This window comes from Notothenia rossii (genome assembly GCF_949606895.1).
Source record: "Notothenia rossii genome assembly, chromosome: 1".
In the NCBI taxonomy this organism is placed as follows: Eukaryota; Metazoa; Chordata; class Actinopteri; order Perciformes; family Nototheniidae; genus Notothenia; species Notothenia rossii.
In genome coordinates, this window is record NC_136912.1 from 29,229,188 (window position 1) to 29,247,015 (window position 17,828).

At 39.8% G+C, this 17,828-nt stretch overlaps 2 protein-coding genes and 1 long non-coding RNA gene across 6 annotated transcripts in view; 1 reads left to right on the forward strand and 2 right to left on the reverse strand.

The window, feature by feature from the left end:
- The window catches only part of LOC307029957 (lysyl oxidase homolog 4-like), a 19,806-nt gene extending 11,074 nt beyond the window's left edge, over positions 1 to 8,732 (forward strand). For both annotated transcript variants that reach the window (XM_079666148.1, XM_079666149.1), the window contains 8 exons: positions 1,817 to 1,971; positions 2,380 to 2,547; positions 3,025 to 3,187; positions 3,488 to 3,731; positions 4,527 to 4,642; positions 5,039 to 5,175; positions 7,541 to 7,652; positions 7,750 to 8,732. In XM_079666148.1, coding sequence (XP_079522274.1) covers positions 1,817 to 1,971; positions 2,380 to 2,547; positions 3,025 to 3,187; positions 3,488 to 3,731; positions 4,527 to 4,642; positions 5,039 to 5,175; positions 7,541 to 7,652; positions 7,750 to 7,820 — 1,166 coding nt within the window. In that variant the 3' untranslated portion in view covers positions 7,821 to 8,732. The remainder of the gene's footprint in view (positions 1 to 1,816; positions 1,972 to 2,379; positions 2,548 to 3,024; positions 3,188 to 3,487; positions 3,732 to 4,526; positions 4,643 to 5,038; positions 5,176 to 7,540; positions 7,653 to 7,749) is intronic.
- The window catches only part of LOC307029975, a 27,874-nt gene extending 17,889 nt beyond the window's left edge, over positions 1 to 9,985 (reverse strand). For 2 of the 3 annotated variants that reach the window (XR_013805460.1, XR_013805461.1), the window contains exons 1-3: positions 9,873 to 9,985; positions 7,724 to 7,814; positions 2,374 to 2,541 (exon numbers count right to left, since the gene is read on the reverse strand). This is a non-coding gene — a long non-coding RNA (uncharacterized lncRNA). Of the gene's footprint in view, positions 1 to 2,373; positions 2,542 to 4,674; positions 5,033 to 7,723; positions 7,815 to 9,872 lie in introns of those variants that run through there. The other variant, XR_013805462.1, reaches the window with a different exon arrangement.
- A 2,559-nt stretch (positions 9,986 to 12,544) lies between these two features.
- On the reverse strand, positions 12,545 to 17,646 carry r3hcc1l (R3H domain and coiled-coil containing 1-like). The gene is made up of 7 exons (XM_079673095.1): positions 17,495 to 17,646; positions 16,631 to 17,111; positions 16,274 to 16,461; positions 15,200 to 15,270; positions 14,810 to 14,905; positions 14,574 to 14,714; positions 12,545 to 13,107 (listed from the first exon to the last, which is right to left on the reverse strand). The coding sequence occupies exons 2-7, from the start codon at positions 17,087 to 17,089 to the stop codon at positions 13,055 to 13,057; spliced, it is 1,008 nt and encodes a 335-aa protein (XP_079529221.1). The 5' UTR covers positions 17,090 to 17,111; positions 17,495 to 17,646; the 3' UTR covers positions 12,545 to 13,054.
- Between the last annotated feature and the right edge of the window lie 182 nt (positions 17,647 to 17,828).

Consider the following 17,828-nt stretch of genomic DNA (forward strand, 5'->3'; position numbering starts at 1 on the left):
CTCACCATGTCTGGTGAACTCATGGTGTGAGACGTTAGTATGTTTAGATAAGACCATAACTGGGTATTTATTTGTCATCAAAAGGAGTCCCAGCTACAGATCTGATAACCACTTTTCTGTTGAATGTTACCGACTTTGAATCAGTGCCTGAATTCATCATGCACTCTGAGCAGGATCAGTGAGCTCATTGATCCTTTAGACTAAACACTTCTCAGCCTAAATATCTGTTGCTAAACGCAGCTATCCAAGAACTATGGGGCTGAATAGACAAATAAACCCAGAGAAATTGTTTATAGCCTGACTTCCACTTCTGTCGCAGAAGATCATTGTTGAGGAACTCTACCCATGACCAATTATAAGAGTGTAAACTATGCTATGAACTCTAGCGACGAAAAAAATGGCATGTTTTGATGTCAAAATAAACTTGTTGTACTGTATGTGAAAAGATAGCGCAGCTTTGAAACCAGGATGTCAGGCAATCAGCACTGAGCAGGACCAAACATTCAGGAATACTGTGATTACTTTAGCTCTGCTTTTGTTGTGGGCATGAGAATATAGCAATTAAATTGTCAGGCAATAATAAAGTCAAACATTTTCCTAGGAAATAGACCCCACTTTCACACACAACATTATTGGCCTTTTTTCCCTCCTTGCCATACCTCTTCAGTAACTCTGTAATCACGTTCATTTCCTCCCATTATCCTTCTGCCTAAACGAGCACATACCATGTCCATAATGGTGGGTGCATTTCCTTCTCTCTGCTTAACTTAATGAACTAATTCATGGAAATTCATTTGAGGTAAATTTAGGGCTCTATTAAAGTAGGTGCTATGGTACAGTTGTGTCTGAATAATGACCATTGTTAAATGTCAAAATGGAGCACTTTAGCATTTTTTGTCTCAGGGCATTAGAGTGCTTCAGGAATGAGTCCAACAACACGGAATTAGTCAACCTTTTCTTGGCCTTTTTGTTTTTTTGAATGGGTTTTTGGTTATGTGCCTGTGGTTAACACAAGCTTAAGAGATTTTAATTCTACATCATAAAATATGTCCGTTAATACCTCAGTTGTTAATTTTTAAGCCTTTATGTCTCTTGAAAAAGGCGTCTGCTAGTAACAGCTTTGTTAAACCAAAGAGGCTTTCTGGGACATAAACGTCATCACTTTCGAAAACACTTTTCTGGCTAAAGCTTAGTGTATGGGTCATCGAAGTCATGTGACCAAGATATAGATTTGCATTTCTGGTGATTGCAATGACGCTTTAAAAAATTAAAAAGGTGTTCCGTGATCTTACACAGATACATCATCCCTGCAGAACTGAACACATATAAGGGTTGAATCTGTGTGTTGCAGAAGTGACGTGAATCCTCATGGGAAGCTCACTTATAGGAGAAAAACTTAAAGTTAGACTTGATGAAAATCATTAGCTATTTAAGGCCAAATTATAGGGCTTTAGCATGGGCCTCACACACCGACGCAAACCTAGATGTGATCAAAGATTTCCTCTATTTTGCCTTTTAGGTATCTATTTTGGTCTGTAAAGTGTGGCCCTGCTATGCAGTGTGTAGCGCAGACTGTACGGTAATTTAAACAGAGAACTCCCTGGCTATGCTCAGTTTCAGAGCCACATCAGAGGACCCCATCATGTCTGGGCTTTTAATCCCTCTCTGTGGACATCTGTGGGTACAGAGCCATCAGGTTTATAGTCTTTTATGTACCCTGTGTGTGTGTGTGTGTGTGTAGCCTGTCTTCTTGCAAATGGCCGATGGTTGGTGAGACACATGTGAATGAATGAATTCCACGCCCTTTCTCCTGTAGGTACCGGACCCATCCACATGAACAGTGTGCAGTGTACAGGCCGGGAGAAGTCCATTACTGAGTGTACCTACAGAGAGGTGCCTCTCTATACCTGCAAACACACTCAGGATGTAGCGGTGCGCTGCAACGTGCCTAACACTGGCATGCAAGCCTCGGTAAGAAACACACAAAAACAGCCTGAGTATTACCATTTCCCCCCACTTTATACCAAAATATAATCAACAAATAATGTATCGTGTATTATTATAATTTGTATTGATCCCTTTTTAAAATTCAGAAGCTACCCAGCAATATGTATGGTTTACGTTCTTTCCGATCAAAACTATCATTCAAGAATATATTTTATATTATTCTGAAATGGCCATCACTCAGAATTAGTACTTTTAGTACATTTCTATTCTAATATTTTTATATCATACTTAAGTAAAATATTAAATGCAGACTTTTACTTGTAACAGTGTATTTCTACAGTGTGGTAATACTGCTTTTGAGTACTTTGCTTACCACAGTGTTAGCAGTGTTTACAGACTGACAAGAAAACATGTTCTACTCATCACCTTCAGGTGCGTCTGGCAGGAGGCAGAGAGCCATCTGAGGGCCGTGTGGAGGTGCTGATGGAGGTCGGAGGGGTGAAGCGCTGGGGCTCCGTCTGCAGTGAGAACTGGGGCATCAACGAGGCCATGATGGTCTGTCGACAGCTCGGCCTGGGCTTCGCTTCCACTGCTCTTCAGGTAAACAACAGAAATAAACATGTTGATGTTTTTTTGCTTCATCCTCTTTCGACCTTGAAGCGTTTGTTCTCTGTGCTCCTATATTCCATTCTCCCTCCCTCTCTCTCTCTTCCTCTCTCTGTGTCCTGCTGTTTGTGACTGTGCTGTGTTATTACAGAGGCCTGAGGTAATTAAAGGCTTCACAAACGTCCACTTCCAGCGCACTGAAAATAAAAGAGGGAAAGTGAGGCCAAGAAAAATCCGGGAGAAATTCACTGAGCAAACAAACTGAAAATAGAACTGAATGGAAAGGGCAGCATGAGTGTGTTTTGAGGGGGGCTGCCGGGAACATTTAACAGGCAGTCTTAAAATTGTGTAAAAGAGTGTAAAATGTGATAATGTGCACTGATAGTTCTTATGGGGTTTCTTTGTTTATAGCAGAGGCTGCTATTTTCTTTAATGATTGTATGTGTGAATCTCTTCTATGTGTGTGTGCAGGAGACCTGGTACTGGCCTGGCTCTGCAGATGCCGGCGAGGTGATTCTGAGTGGAACTCACTGCATCGGCAATGAGATGTCCATCCAGCATTGTCGCAGGAACACAAATGTCTACTGTCCCAGAGGAGGAGACGGCAAGGCCGCAGGAGTCACATGTGTAGAAAGTGAGTCTGCTTTTCAGAATGAGTCAAAAGTTTATTAAATTCATCAAGGCCTTTATCTGTTTTTTAACTTGTGTTTGATTCAAGTTAATTCAAGAAATAAAGATAATACTGTTTGAGTTCCTGGTACATAAATAAATGGTCATTTTGGGAGGGAAAGTATTCCTTAAAGGCTGTATTTTTGACAGTCAGCCATTGAGTCACATTGTGAGTAGAGCAGATGTAATTTTTTGACAAAGATGAATGGAGTAAAAGACAAAAATATCTATACATTTTCTTTTAACTGTGACCCTCGCCCTGCAGCTGCTCCCGACCTGGTCCTGGATGCTCAGCTGGTCCAGGAGACGGCCTATCTGGAGGACCGCCCCCTCCACCTGCTGACCTGCGCCAATGAGGAGAACTGCCTGTCGTCCTCTGCCGCCCGAATGACCTGGCCCTACGGACATCGCCGCCTGCTGCGCTTCTCCTCCCGCATCATGAACATGGGCCGCGCCGACTTCAGGCCTAAGGCCACCAGAGAGAGCTGGACATGGCACCAGTGTCACAGGTAAGAGTGAAGCTGACATTTACAGATTTTGTTCCAAGCTGCTGTGTTATTTAGAGGAGCTTTTAAGGTTTTCATTTCAACCAAGAGCCGTTCATTTTACAGATGTGACGATGTTGTGATTTTAGCTGCTGCAGGGTTTGGTTGGACATCAAAGGCAACATAACCTCCCCCATGGCACAGGACTAAACACTATTATAAGGTGGCACAAGAAAAAAGAAGCTACCAGATGTAAAAACATGTAATGACTGCATGAATGGAAATGTAAGATTCAGCAGCAAGCGCAGTGACATTTTGTATATGACCAGACATACATAAAAGCATGCTATTAAATACAGCAAAAGACAATCTTTCATCCCCTTAAATTATGTTTACAATAAGCATCCTCCTCACCCGGTCAGCTGCTACGCTCAGAGGTGCCTGGCTTCTTATCTCAGCGGTTGTGGTTCTGTCTCAAAGACGAGAGGCACAGCTCTGTGTCTATCCCCGCCGCAGCCCGATCACGACCTCAACCACCAGCAGACACATGGTTTGACTTTTGGTACCGTCTGTTCTGGGAATGGTTTTGTGATGAGAGCAACACCAAACTGATATCCCTAAGCCCACTTGTGTGTTTACAATTGTTGCTCGTGTCTGTTTGACGCCTTCACAACAACGTGAAAGGATTTATGGTTGCTCTATTTTTAGATGAAACTCAGGGATTGTTCTCACAGGTTTGTTTTCTCATAGGTGTAAACCAAAACAGGAACACATTAACACATTTCTTTTTAATCATTTCACCCTGATCCAATTCCTTAGGCATTACCACAGCATTGAAGTGTTCACCCACTATGACCTGCTGACGCTCAACGGGACCAAGGTCGCCGAAGGTCATAAGGCCAGCTTCTGTCTGGAGGACACATACTGCCCTGAAGGTGAGACATAATTACAGGTTAATGTAACTTACTGTAAATCTGCTTCCCAAGGGAAAAGCTGGAAACAAAGGAAACCAGAATCATGACAAACAAGAGAATCAAGAATACATAAAAGTGAAACGCTGAAATCCTATAATAAGCATTCAAAGTAAGCGACAAGCTGTAGGATCAGAGGCCAAGCCCAAAATCATCTTGGCCCAGACAAGCTTTACGCAGTTAAGAGCCTTTCTATCCATTGTGCCCAAGAAAGATCTGGTTTTGTAATAATTTTGTTTTAATTTCAGGCTTGTGGTAGAAATTAAAATCCACAGCCACTGGCAGCAAAGGAGATTTACACCACTTAGCCTTCTCTTTTTTACTCGCCTAATGTGTTTCTAACTTTTCTTTCTCTACAAGGAATACACAAGCGGTACTCCTGCTATAACATGGGACAGCAGGGTATCTCAGTTGGCTGCTGGGACACATACCGCCACGATATCGACTGCCAGTGGATCGACGTCACAGACATACGACCTGGTGAATACATCTTCCAGGTAAGAACGCTTGGTTTTGAACAAATAAAGGAACATCTTCAAAACACAAGATTCACCTTATTCTGTTGGGTAATTGTTAACCGATAAAATTGCAGAGTAAGACAGAATCCCCCTTTCAATCTTCATGGTGAAATCACATCATTTCAGTAGCTTACATAACCTTTTAGGTCGGGCGTGAAAGCGAGAAAAAAAGCCGAGTTGGTGTTTCAACATCTGAAGCGGCACATGAGATAAAAGCTCTGATAAAAGACTATAATTTGGGATCAACGGCTCTTGGCTGCTGTACCATTCAGGTGTACAGTATGTATGTCGTTTTAAGGGTGTGTGCGTATTTAAGGAAAGTGAATTTAGTCTGGATTTATATAGAAAGTAGACCTGCTATTAGACCAATTCCCAGTGGGACTGCTCTGTCAGCACTTTACATTTGTACAGAGTGAGTTTTCTGTTTGAAAGCGGAGTTTGTTACATCTCTCGTCTGTTTTTAAGAGACATCCAATCTGCTGCGGTGACCTACTCATCTGTCCCGTTTCTCTGTCATTTGTTCTATTTTTTCACGGCAGCTTGGTTGCAGCAAAGTGATGTTTACAGTTTCTTATTATGTGTTTGCATACAATCAAGATGTTTACGTGTGACTAACATGTGCGTGTGTGTAAATGACATACAGGACGGGTCTGTCTCTACTCTCTATACATGTGAAGAGCCCGTCTTGAAAGATAAAACCACACACAAGTCATAAAGCAGAGATCCACTGTTGTCACGACGACGTGGCCCAGCAGCACTTTGTGGTTGGGTTCGCGGTTCAACAGTAGTTGAGTTTCTCATAAATGTGTGTAAGAAGTGAGATGCAGCTGGGTGTTTCTTTGAGTCTTTACCAAGAATTGCCATTTATAGTACCATACATTTAAAACAATGAGTCACGTCCACCTCAGAAAGATTGCTCCTGATTGCTACTTCATTTAAAAATCAGCTGCACAACCTCACTTTCATTGTTCTGTAAAACAGGCCGCGGGCCCTTTGTTTTACATTATTACAAGAGCTTTTAAAATGGCATGAACTGCCACCCAGTACATTTTACATCAGGACTACAAAATATATGCTGAAATTATTAGCTGCTCTCTACATGCAATATTAATAAATATATGCACTCCTTGGTGGCGAATAAGGCTGAAAATGTAATTAAAAAGAATAATTATCATGAATATCTATACTCCTAAATCTTTCTCTGTGAATATATAATTGGAGCCACAACATTTTAACTGTAAGTAAAAAAAAATGAGACAGGGTTGCTTTTTTAAATCTGTGGTCATGTTATCTGTTTGATGTGTGCATCAGGAAAGTTCATTTGGGTGCTTTTCTTATATATGGCAGGCAGGCAGACAGGGTGGAAAACAACAAACCATAGCAACCAACCATGGCTACAGCCTAATGATAGGCTGCTTCTTACATCCAAACCCAAAACTGTCATGTGCATCTCTGCAGGGAGATAACAGTGGAAAGTGATGTCATGCATCACTTGAACCCCTAATTTATACATCATGAGCCATATAGAAAAGGAGAGAACAATAATCCTGTGGCTTTGCAGTTGGCCACGTGAAAAAAAACTCTGAAATAAAGTGTATCTTTGTTCCTTTACTTCATAAATAGGCCATCACACCACCCTTACAGTGTTGAGAGTTAGATAGAAGGTTAGACAACCAGTCCTCATGTTACACTAACTTAGCAATCTCTTAATATTCAAGATACAGAAATTGGATTGTCAATAATCTTCTTAAAAGAGCAAATAAGCACCTCTTCAAAAAAATCAGAAACTGTTATTTTAGGAGATATATAGCCAGGTTTGGATTACAACATAGATATCAAAAGTACATTGATAGGAAATTAATGCATGGTAAAATATTTGACTTTAATTGTTCAACTCTGCAGAGATACATGTTGATACTAGAAACGTTATTGTAAACATTTTCAAAAATGTTAATGGTCTATCTAATTGTTTTCCCCTGATGGGTGAAGGAATCATTGTCGGTAAATTGAGATGGAAGGTTTATGCTTTTGTTTGCAGTATTGAAGGGCATTTGTTTGGATTCTGACCAATTAATAGTATATAGAGATGCCTTTAAAATCTAGTATTGTATATGCTTTGAAGAGACTTACTGTATATAACAAGGTATCCTCAGCGTAGAGGGAAATGCAACAGTTCTGTGATGCCTTTACTGCCTCTGCACGTGGTTCATTTGTATGTTGTCAGTTGAAAGCTATCTTGTGATGAAAAAACATACTTAGTAGTTTGGTACAGGTACACTATTGTGAGTAGGATGACAGACTTGAGTCATCCAGGAGTTTATCTCTACTATATTTTCTTTTACAGGTGGAGGTTAACCCTTCCTTAGACATGGCTGAGTCTGATTTCCAGAACAACGTGATGCGCTGTCGGTGCAAGTACGATGGAGCTCGAGTTTACATGTTTGGATGCCATGCAGGTACGGTGTGAAGAAGACATAGATGCAGTCCATGTATCAATACTTTCCATATTTGTTGCTTTGTACTCAACTTCTCTCCTCTGTGTGTTTTCATCAGGCGATGCTTACAGCCCCGAGGCGGAGGACTTGTTTGACCATCAACGTCAGATCTCCAACAACTTCCTGTGAATAAGGAACAAGCATATTTAAGTACATAATAACAGTGCTCACCACACTTCAACATGTCAGTGGAAGTAGGTGAAATGACAATGACATGCCAGTTAATAGAAAGATAAGGTGAGAGTGGATGGTGGGAAACTGGGATGTTATGGGAGAGACTACATGAAAAAATGACCAATAAGGATCCTGTTACTGATTGTCATCTGTTCCTGTTTGAAGGTCAATGAAATTAAAGGAGACATATAGAAAGAGGAAAAGAAAAAAGTAGATAAAGACCAAAGAAGGCACAAGAACCATCTCACCATGACAAACATAGACTAGTTTACAATTGTATTTGACCTTGTTTGAATTTTGTAACGAGTTTAATTACCTTGATCAAAACATAACCACAGTTTAGAAAGGTATGCCATCAAGCCATATGAGAACAACACGTCCTTAACCTTTACAGTAAACCGCCAGGCTGTCCTTTATATAATATCAAACCAGGTAACGACAAAACTCTGTACATGCTTCCTGTGCTTTCACTGTTCACATTACTAATGCAGTATTTACTGTCACAACTGTGTGGTTTTTGTTTTTTTAAATCACTTTTTTGTTTCATGGTGCTATTTCGCCTTATTTGAATAAATATTGTAATGTATTGCAAATGTATTGTCATGTACAGTTTTATATTACTTCTTTGGAATATTGTTCTTTAGGTCTCTAATTTATGTAGAATTGTAATGTACTTGAGCTGAAACTTGTCCCTGTGTGGCTGTGTTTTGTAAATGTCATTTTACCAGGACAAGTATGTTCAATTGTTTGTTTTTTACCTGTTTAACATCGGTAACATCAGATGGGATGTTCCACAGTATTGCGCCTTTAACCGTACAGTACTTGATAATGGTAGTGAAAGAATAAACGTCAAATTGACAAACTGGTTATTCGAGGCATGATTATTTGACTACAGAGTTTACGAAGGCAGAACAAAGATACTAGTTAATGTTACAGTTTCTGCAGAACATTTTTAGAAATTAGCTAAATAGATTCCCTTATTCTGCTGACTCAATGGTAAATAATTATCTCACGTTGTCCCTAACAGCAGTTCAGAAGGCTTCAGAGCCTTATGCAAGTTTAAAGATCCCAACAGAACATAGATTTGTTTTGCTTCTTTCATAAACATTTAAAAAAAACATCTACAGTAAAACGTTTGTACCTTCAACAATGAGTGTGTTTCACATCTTTTCCCAGGAAGCCTGTGCTAACCCGTATTTTATGACTGTTTCCAACCTCATTCCCACTGATGAACACATACAAACACTGTGGAAACTCTCCCAGCTGCCCATTGTACCATTACATAGGCTATACTTTATATGTCACTCACTTTGCTCCTATTTTCCCCTTTTTATGGGAAGTAGGATGTAACTTTATATCAGTAAAAGGACATAGAATCAAATAAGTTATACAAAGTACATAAAGAACGTTTTAAAAAATAGTATTTTTAGTAAAATGTGAAGAGCTGGCTGCTCTTAGTAGTGTTTTCTTTAAGGTGATAACTACAGCTATCACTCAGTGGTAGTGGATAATGCTAAACGCTAAATGACTGTCTCACATGCTATGCTTTTGCATTTAGCTAACATGCTATACTTTTGCATTTAGCTAACATGCTTTGCTTTTTAAACAGAAGCACATATGGAGAGCACTCACAAAGTAAGCAAACCGTATTAACGGTCTTTATACGGAAAACATACCAAACTTAGCTAATATTAGCTAACATTAGCTATCATAAACTGCTAGTCATATTCAAATATATAAACAGAACTGGATGCAGTGTCATAGGCACAACCTTGTTCATTCCTATAAAAGTTGCTCAGTGGCGCATGAAGCCAAGTGTTAAAAATACCCGAGTCTTCCATGCTCTAGCATTTACTTTAACCTCACTCACCAGCACCTCAAGAACGGGCACAAAGGGAGCACAACAAAATCTTTACTGAATTTGTTTATGAGTCAGTTCAAAAACGTTAAAAACATAATTATTTAAATGTGTGCTATTCAAGATTGTGATAGGGTGAGTAGATTTACCTAAATAATGGCATCCCTTGACCGACCAGGAAGTCATATTTCCTCGGTGTTGCTGAAAACTGGCTTCAAAGACTGCCGTTCTTCCTGAAGGCTTGTTCCGACCAAACCAAGTATAGCCTTTTAAGACTTTTTCTACAGTAGCCTATGTTTAAATGAGATTCCATATGTAAGAGGAAAAATGCGTTTATTATCATGACAGAAGTACTTCTGTTATTTGTATGAGTTGTTGTTGTGAATGCAATTATGCCAATCATACTATCACTACAATTACTCAGGTTGTCATCAATGTGTGTGTCATTAGAAGGAAAGCTCTGAATTCTAAGAAGACTTACTGATCTAAAATATGTTTAGTATTTAATGCTGGAAAAACCACCACCATTGTCTTCTATTGTGGTGGGACATCAGATTATTCCTTCATTTGGACCATGACGCACTTTTGATTTGATCCATGACATGCAGCAAGTTCCAGGGCAGTGTTGGCACTTGCTCAGTTGTGGTTTGTGCTTGAGGAGTTAATCTAATGATTGTGTGCAAGGCACCCAGCAGGCTGCTCTGCGGTACATCACCCCCTCGTGAAGTCACAGTAAAGAAGGAGATTATAGGCAGGGCTCTGATGGTACAGAGCAGCTACAATCTGTATATGTAGCTCAGATGCAAGAACAACACAGCACAGGGAGGTCCACTTCTGTTCTGGCAAACTCGCTATGAACATTTGTCCACACTTGGTTTTATTCCACACTTAAATTATGTGTGCACTGCGACCAGACATTAGACCTAAGCGCTTAATTAAAAAAAGCAGAACCAGCATGTAATATATCACAACACTAGAGAGAACACTTAAAATATATTTTAAATGTAATTGTCATCAAACCAAATAATGCATGAGTATGTGATGTGCAACATACATCCATCACTTATAATGATTTTGCTCCACAACTACATCATTGGAAACAAGGGAGAAAAACAAGAAAAAAATATAAATATTTGCAAAAGTTGTATTTAACTTCAATTCATGTTTATACGTCGGTCATGTACAAATCTGAACCTGTAGCGGTGACTCCTCCACTTTAATTAGCCCTGTATGAGCCACGTGGCACGTAGTCATCCTCAGTTTACGATCTCAACCAGTACACAAACAAGGTTCTTTACAGCAGTAAACTGCAATGAACTGCATTGACGTATACAAATATACCAATGTGAGAGTGCAGGCGGATGTGTTGAATTGCCAGGTGAACATATCCACTTAAAGTCAACAGATTTAATTTTGAAGTTTATATAAAGTAGAAATAATTTGCAGTAAAACAAATGGCAAATGTACAGCCCGTTCTGCAAAAAAAGAGAGAGTTAATTATTAGCTGAGGTAAAAGAGGCACTGGGTCACGTGGTCTGTGGTTGGCTGGGTGAAGCCTCGGAGTAGGCCGCCGCTGCCTCCAGCTGTCGCAAACGTCTCCTGAGCCTGGATGTGTGTGTTTCAGGAAGCTGAGTTATGAAAGCCAACTCCGAGTTAGGTAACATAGTCTCTCACTAGTAAAAAGTCCATATCTCAGCTTTCCAGAAACAACGAGTAATGTGCATTGTTAGATTGACAACTAATGTTCCTCTAAAGCAATTTGAAGGAGTTGTTATAAACCGTAATATTGCAACATTTTAGTAACTAAATGATAATTGTATACTACAACTGGAGCAAGAACATGAACAAAACAGGATGCGACTAACCTTGTTCAACACATTTAACTAAAATGTTAGTATATTTTAACACATTAACACCCAATACTTCTTAACGTAAACGCGTTAAAAAACAATTGTTTGTGCATTGTGAATGTTGCCATGATGAAATGCACTTTGAAAACACATTAAACTTGGATGAGGTGAGACTCCTGGAAAGCTTGAACACTCAAAGCTTTCACATCAAAAAATAAACCAAAAAACCCTTTTCTTATTTTTAACTTCACTGTCCGTCAACGAATCATCTTTTAATTTGTTCTTCAGACTTAATGACACGCGTACTATCATTAGTTCTGCTTGTTGAAAATGTATTAAAACAAACATGTACACCTTATAGATTAAGGAAGCAGAACAGCCATGAAACTGGAAGAAAGCAGCAGGTTTGTTGGGGGGTTTTCACTTCTCGGAAAATAATGAATAAGACAAGCTAACAGGTCTTCAACAAAAGTTTTTACAGTCTATTCTCAACAATATCTTCAAATAGAGATTTACAGTATCCTCATGATTGGCTAGAGATATTAAACAGAGACTAAGATGATATATTTTGTATCATCTGATTTTATATGAACAAGACCACTCACCTTGTTTTATGGATTGCGAGCAACATGACTATCACTAGCAGCTTGGCTTTTTTGAAGAATCCCCTAAGAAATACAAACCCTGATCTCAGTGCAATGATTAAGGCAGAGTAAAACATAGAGTAATATAAAGAAGTTAGCAGGTTTTTTTAACGATCTAGCTTAGTAAAAATAATGTTTTTTAACCACCCTCCTTCTTCGTACCTCCCGTCTACAAGGCTCTTTTGTCAAGTAGACTTCCCACCGTGAGTGTGGACTCTGTTTTACTGGCAAAATATATTGTGAGCTATTTTGTTATGGTGTTATTCTTCGGCCATTACATTTTGCTTTAAACAAAAAATATGTCACAAAGAAGAGTTGAAGCAATAATGTTGTCTAATGTCACTTTAATACAGGACCTTCAAACTGTATTTGTTTCCCTCACGTTTACAAGTTCATTTACTTGGTTCATCTTTAAAAAAAAACGTTAACATAATTCTATATTAAAACAAACATTATTAAATTGGATTAGACTTGATGGTTCACTACAGACTTTGGATACAATGTCAAGAAATATGATTTAAAAAAACATTGTTATTTGTGTTAGCCCCAGCCATGGCACTGAGGCAACAGTCCCAACAAAGAATGAACATAAAGGCTGATGTAACACTGCAGCCAAACAGATTGAGGATGAAGAGATGTTTGGTAACAGTTTTTTAAAGGACTAAAGCCAGAAAGAAGGAAAACATGGTGGGAATCCATTTCTGGAAAGTGTGGCGGTAGGAAGGAGTGGCCAGTTGTCGAAAACAGAGCAGGAGAAGAAACAGAGAAGACTTTAGTCTCTGCTGTATCAAGGAATCAAAAACAAAACAAAAATAAAACGGTAGTTTTCCCATCCAATCACTTCCCCTCCCAGGCATCTTCCTTCTGCTTGGCTGCCATGCGCTTTTGTTCTGAAAAGATAAATCACAGAGACACAGTTCAACACATCAATCAGCGGAAGCTCTTACCTAAACAAGACTTTGTTTATTTGTTGCTCTATATTTGTATCAATGTCTTCACCACATGCAGGGCAGTGAGGCGCTGAGGCAGGCCGAGGAGCCGGCTGTGAATTAATCTCTGAATAAGACCATACGTGGCATCCTTTCCCAGGACACAATGTTCAGCACACGATGCACGTCTTACATTCACTGTGCCTGTTGTAATCTTACATAAAGAGCACAGTATGGGACGAACAAATTAGATCTTTTTTTAGTTTCTATACGTCCCGACTGGCTCTTCCGTGGACATTCGTGGTTTTCTGGGCCTATATACTTATGTTCCATCTCAGAAGGGAAATGGCTGCTGTTCTGATTATAGACTTGTTATGATGAGCACAGCAGTGGGCCGAGAGCAACCTCTCTTGGCATCAATCTCCATTTTCTTAAGTAAAGTATGAAAATAGCTCCCACTTGTGGTGGAAATCTTGTGATGCAAAGACTAGGACCGCTAGGTAAGGACTTTATATCTCTTCATAGAGTGACTGGTAACCAAGGTTCTTTCTTACTGACACCGTGCTTCATACTCAGATATTAAACCTATTTTTCGCATTAGAAACAGCCCAATAGGATGAGGATCATTTACTCTACTATAGATGAGAGCAGGGCTACCTCACTTCCTGGCACAGTTACAGCCCACCCACTTTCCGGTGAAAACAAGGCATCGGCGCCAAGCGGAAATCAATAGTTTCATCATCCCTTAAAGCTGCCGTGTCATGTAGTGCACGTCAAACAACCAAACAGATCCAAAGTTAACATTTTCTTTACTTTTACTTCGTTAAAAATATGATAAAAGAAAACATCTGTTTCTTCAGGCCTCCACAGATAGGACTAGATCGTAACCAATGGGACCCGGTTGGTCAATACCTGTATGGCTATGTGAAACACTTCAGAACAACTACATTATAATGCTAATGAGGTTAACATCTAGCATCAAAGTAAACGGTTGTAATGATCAAAGGCAAAGTAGTGACTGTAGATCCTGCATTTAAATATAAAACACTGACAAGCCCATATCAGATTAAGTTCATCCACCAGCAGAGTGACAGGACAACGATCCCCTTGTCACATAAATTAAACCATAAATCGAAATCGATCTCCAAGGAAATGGTGTAATTCTTTGCCTGACCTGACATTGTAAGATGAAAATATGCAATGTTTTCTCAAATGTTTGATGTGATTGGAGAAAACTTCGGAATCTGTATTTACCGCCAGTCAAATGACGGCAAGTGTTTTCACCCAAAAAGGGGCGTGGCCCTGACGTAGAGTGAAAATATTGTATGGGTTGCTCTCATCTATAGAGAACAGTCCTTTAAAAGCACTGCTGACCACAGTACATCTTCCCTTTAATAACATCTCAACTATCACTGTAAATGTAGCACCTTTGGCCTCCTGGAGCTTCTTCTTCTCTGCCTCACGCTTTTCCTCCGTCAGGTTGCTCTTCACACCGAGGGCACCGATCACCATCCTTCGCGCCAGTGCGGCACTTGTCTGAGGTCTCTCTTTAGCAGGCAGGAGGTAGTCTGAGGATGGGAAGAATAAAGAATAATGAGGTTGTGTATCTAACTAAGTGAGCTACAGAGGATGATCTGAGCTGAACTGGAGACGCTTTTTGTACCTGAGCAGCTACGAGCTTTGGCTTTAGTGGCGGGGGAGCATTTGGAGAGAGGTCGCAGCTTCATCAGTGGATGTTTGGTTCTTAAAGCTTCCCGAGCTGAAAATTGAGAGAAAAAAAATGAAACACCATTTTTAAAAAGCACGTTTATCAGTTAACTGTGTAACCTAATAGAACTCGCAATACAATTTATTCGCTCAGCAGTTATCCCATACTTATTATTAATTTAAATAATGTTGAGTCGTTCCATAAGGGTCCACTGATACACTTAATTGAACATATTTTCTCCTATTGGGTAAAGCCTCACAACAATCATATTTACTGCAGAGGATTTCTTATTTTAGGTACTCCCCTCCCAAATGTCTCTTACATGTGACGACGTGCTTCGCTTACCTGCTATGGGGCTTGAGAAGAGGCCAAGAGCACTTGATTCATCAATCCACTGGATGTCAAAACCTCTTTGTCTGAAAGACATAGTAAGAAAAGGTCAGACAACATAGACCAGGGGTGTCAAACTAAATTTCATCCCGGGCCACATCAGCATTGTGGTTGCACTCAAAGGGCCGGTTGTAATTTTTGTATTATATATAAATATACATATGTAAATATATAATATATATTAAATAATGTATTATATTACATTGTTGGCCCTGCATTGGATTATTATCAGTTCTGGTAATATCTTCCTAAATAACCACGTCTGAAAGCCGAAGTCTAGGGCAAATAATTGTAATACAATACAATGTAATTGTTGAATATTTGCTATTATATTCTTTGCAAGCTCTTGCGGGCCACATAAAATTAGGTCGCAGGCCAGATTCTGACACCCCTGATATAGACTGTTACAAAAACCACAGGAAGATTAAAAAAAAATATGCCAGGGAAGCCACATTCAATGAGTCCATTTAGTGGTTTAGTCAGGCTTCCAATGTGAATCTTTAAATAGAACATTGACACGTTTTATGTGGATGTCTAATTAGTGTTTAAAAGGTGAATGTAGTTGATGAAAGCAATACGTTCTTTAGTGTGTATTACTGTCTGATGTTATTCCTATTCCTGCATTGTCCTTTGATAGTGACGTAGTTTGATGCAAGGTGGAATATTGGCTATTTGCAGCGGAGAGGCCGATTCTGCAGCTGGAAAGTAATGATCACGCCCTACAGAAGCTGCCGTGTGCTGGTTTATTTTGGATGCTGTTGCTCATGTTTTTTTACTATGCATGAATTTTAAAAGGACGTGGGTTGGAGACCTTCTTTCGCATCCTCTCAAGAAAGAGTTGTTGTAGATTGGGTTCTCACTGGACCAGATTACCATGTTTTTATGATTTACTTTTGTTATTACCTGCATACAATAGGTGTTGCTTGGCTACAATATGTTTTGGCTCTGCATTAGTATCTGCAATGCAATGCATCCTGGAACATGTAGGCTCTCAACTTTCTCAGTAATAGATATAAGAATTATACATACGAGTAGTCCTGAAATAACTTGAGAAGGTCCTCGGTTCTAAACTCAGCAGGGAACTCGTAGATCTCTACAATGTTAGCAAGTTCGTCGTCAGTGAGGTCGATGTCATCTTCGGCATCTTTGTCCATGTTGTAGTAATCAAACCTGGCCTCCTGGACGGACTTCTTCTTTCTACCTTGCTTCACAGCCAGCTGGAGAAGTGAGGAAAGTGAGGAAAGTGAGATGAGAACAGGAGGGAGAAGAGGTAAACAACAAGGGGATAAGTGTATTATAAAAAATGTGTGTTTCTGAATTGTGGGGAAGGTTCTTCTGGTTATTTTTACTTTTTCCATATTTGAATCACCAAGCCCAAGCTCTCACCTCTTCTGAAAGATGCTGATCAAGGCAATCTCCTTCATCATTGAACAAGGTGTCCCAACTCTCCTCTTCCCCTTCTTCTTCCTCTTCAATGGCAGCTGCTTCCAGCCGTAAGGTAAGTTTGGCCTCCACATCGGTTGGGTCAAGCTGCCCATTAACCTCTGTATCCTCCTCTGCCTTTACCTCAGGATCTCCATTCTGGGCCTCACCTTCTCCCCCAGTAGCAGCTCCCTTATCTGCTCCAGCCTTGTCCTTCTTATTCTTGGCGTTTTTCCTTGCCTTGTCTGTGTAGCGGGGCCTGGGTCTTGGTTTTACTTCTCCCTGAGGCTGTGCCTTATCTTTGGCTCCAGGGAGTCGTTGCTTGGGGACGTTCTGAGCTTGTCCTGTCTTCTTAGACGGGGCGGGGGGTGCGGGTGTTGGCTGGGCTGCAGTAGAGTCTTCTTTCGCTTGTTCCAACTCCATTATTGAATTACGTTAAAAACACCTGGATGATCAAAGGAAACAGAGGAAGAGACAATGCAGTGAAAATCGGTCTGCTTTAACCGTTAACATTTCTAAACTGGTCTTGAATTTGTTTATTAACAATATGAATGTTATTTTAACCAACCTACGTGAACTAGTTAACTCCCCCCGGAAAATAGTCTAAAATCTTGCTAAACGCATATAAAACCATGACAATGCTATTAGCTATTAGCTTACCGCTTTAGCTAACTAATCTTCCCCTCGCTGAGGTAGAAAGATGTGTTCATTGAGGGCACAACCATTCAGTTAGTATCAGCATACATTAAAATAGGATTGTGTTCATTTATTTTTAATAAATACATTCCAGGGAGAATTCTTAAAATAACGGTTGCTCATTTGTCTTACCCGGGTTTGGTTTGTTTAGCTTCAGATTTTCGTCGCACAGGTGACGCAAGCGTAGGAGAGCGCAAAGGATTTTGGGATATAGTGTAATTTCTCTGCCTCTGCAGCTAAAACACTCTGAGAGAAGAGCACGCCTTTGTACTATCGTATTTGTTTTTTAAATCACAACATGCATTGTTTTTATAATCAAGATTTCTCCACAGAAAGACAATGTTTATGTGCTGTCGGTTGAAATTATTATTTCAGTACCGTAAAGTAATGTTTTGATTTAACAGCGCCTGCAAACACACGACTTCCGCCTTCCACATACATTCTCACAGAAACCCAGATCAGCTAT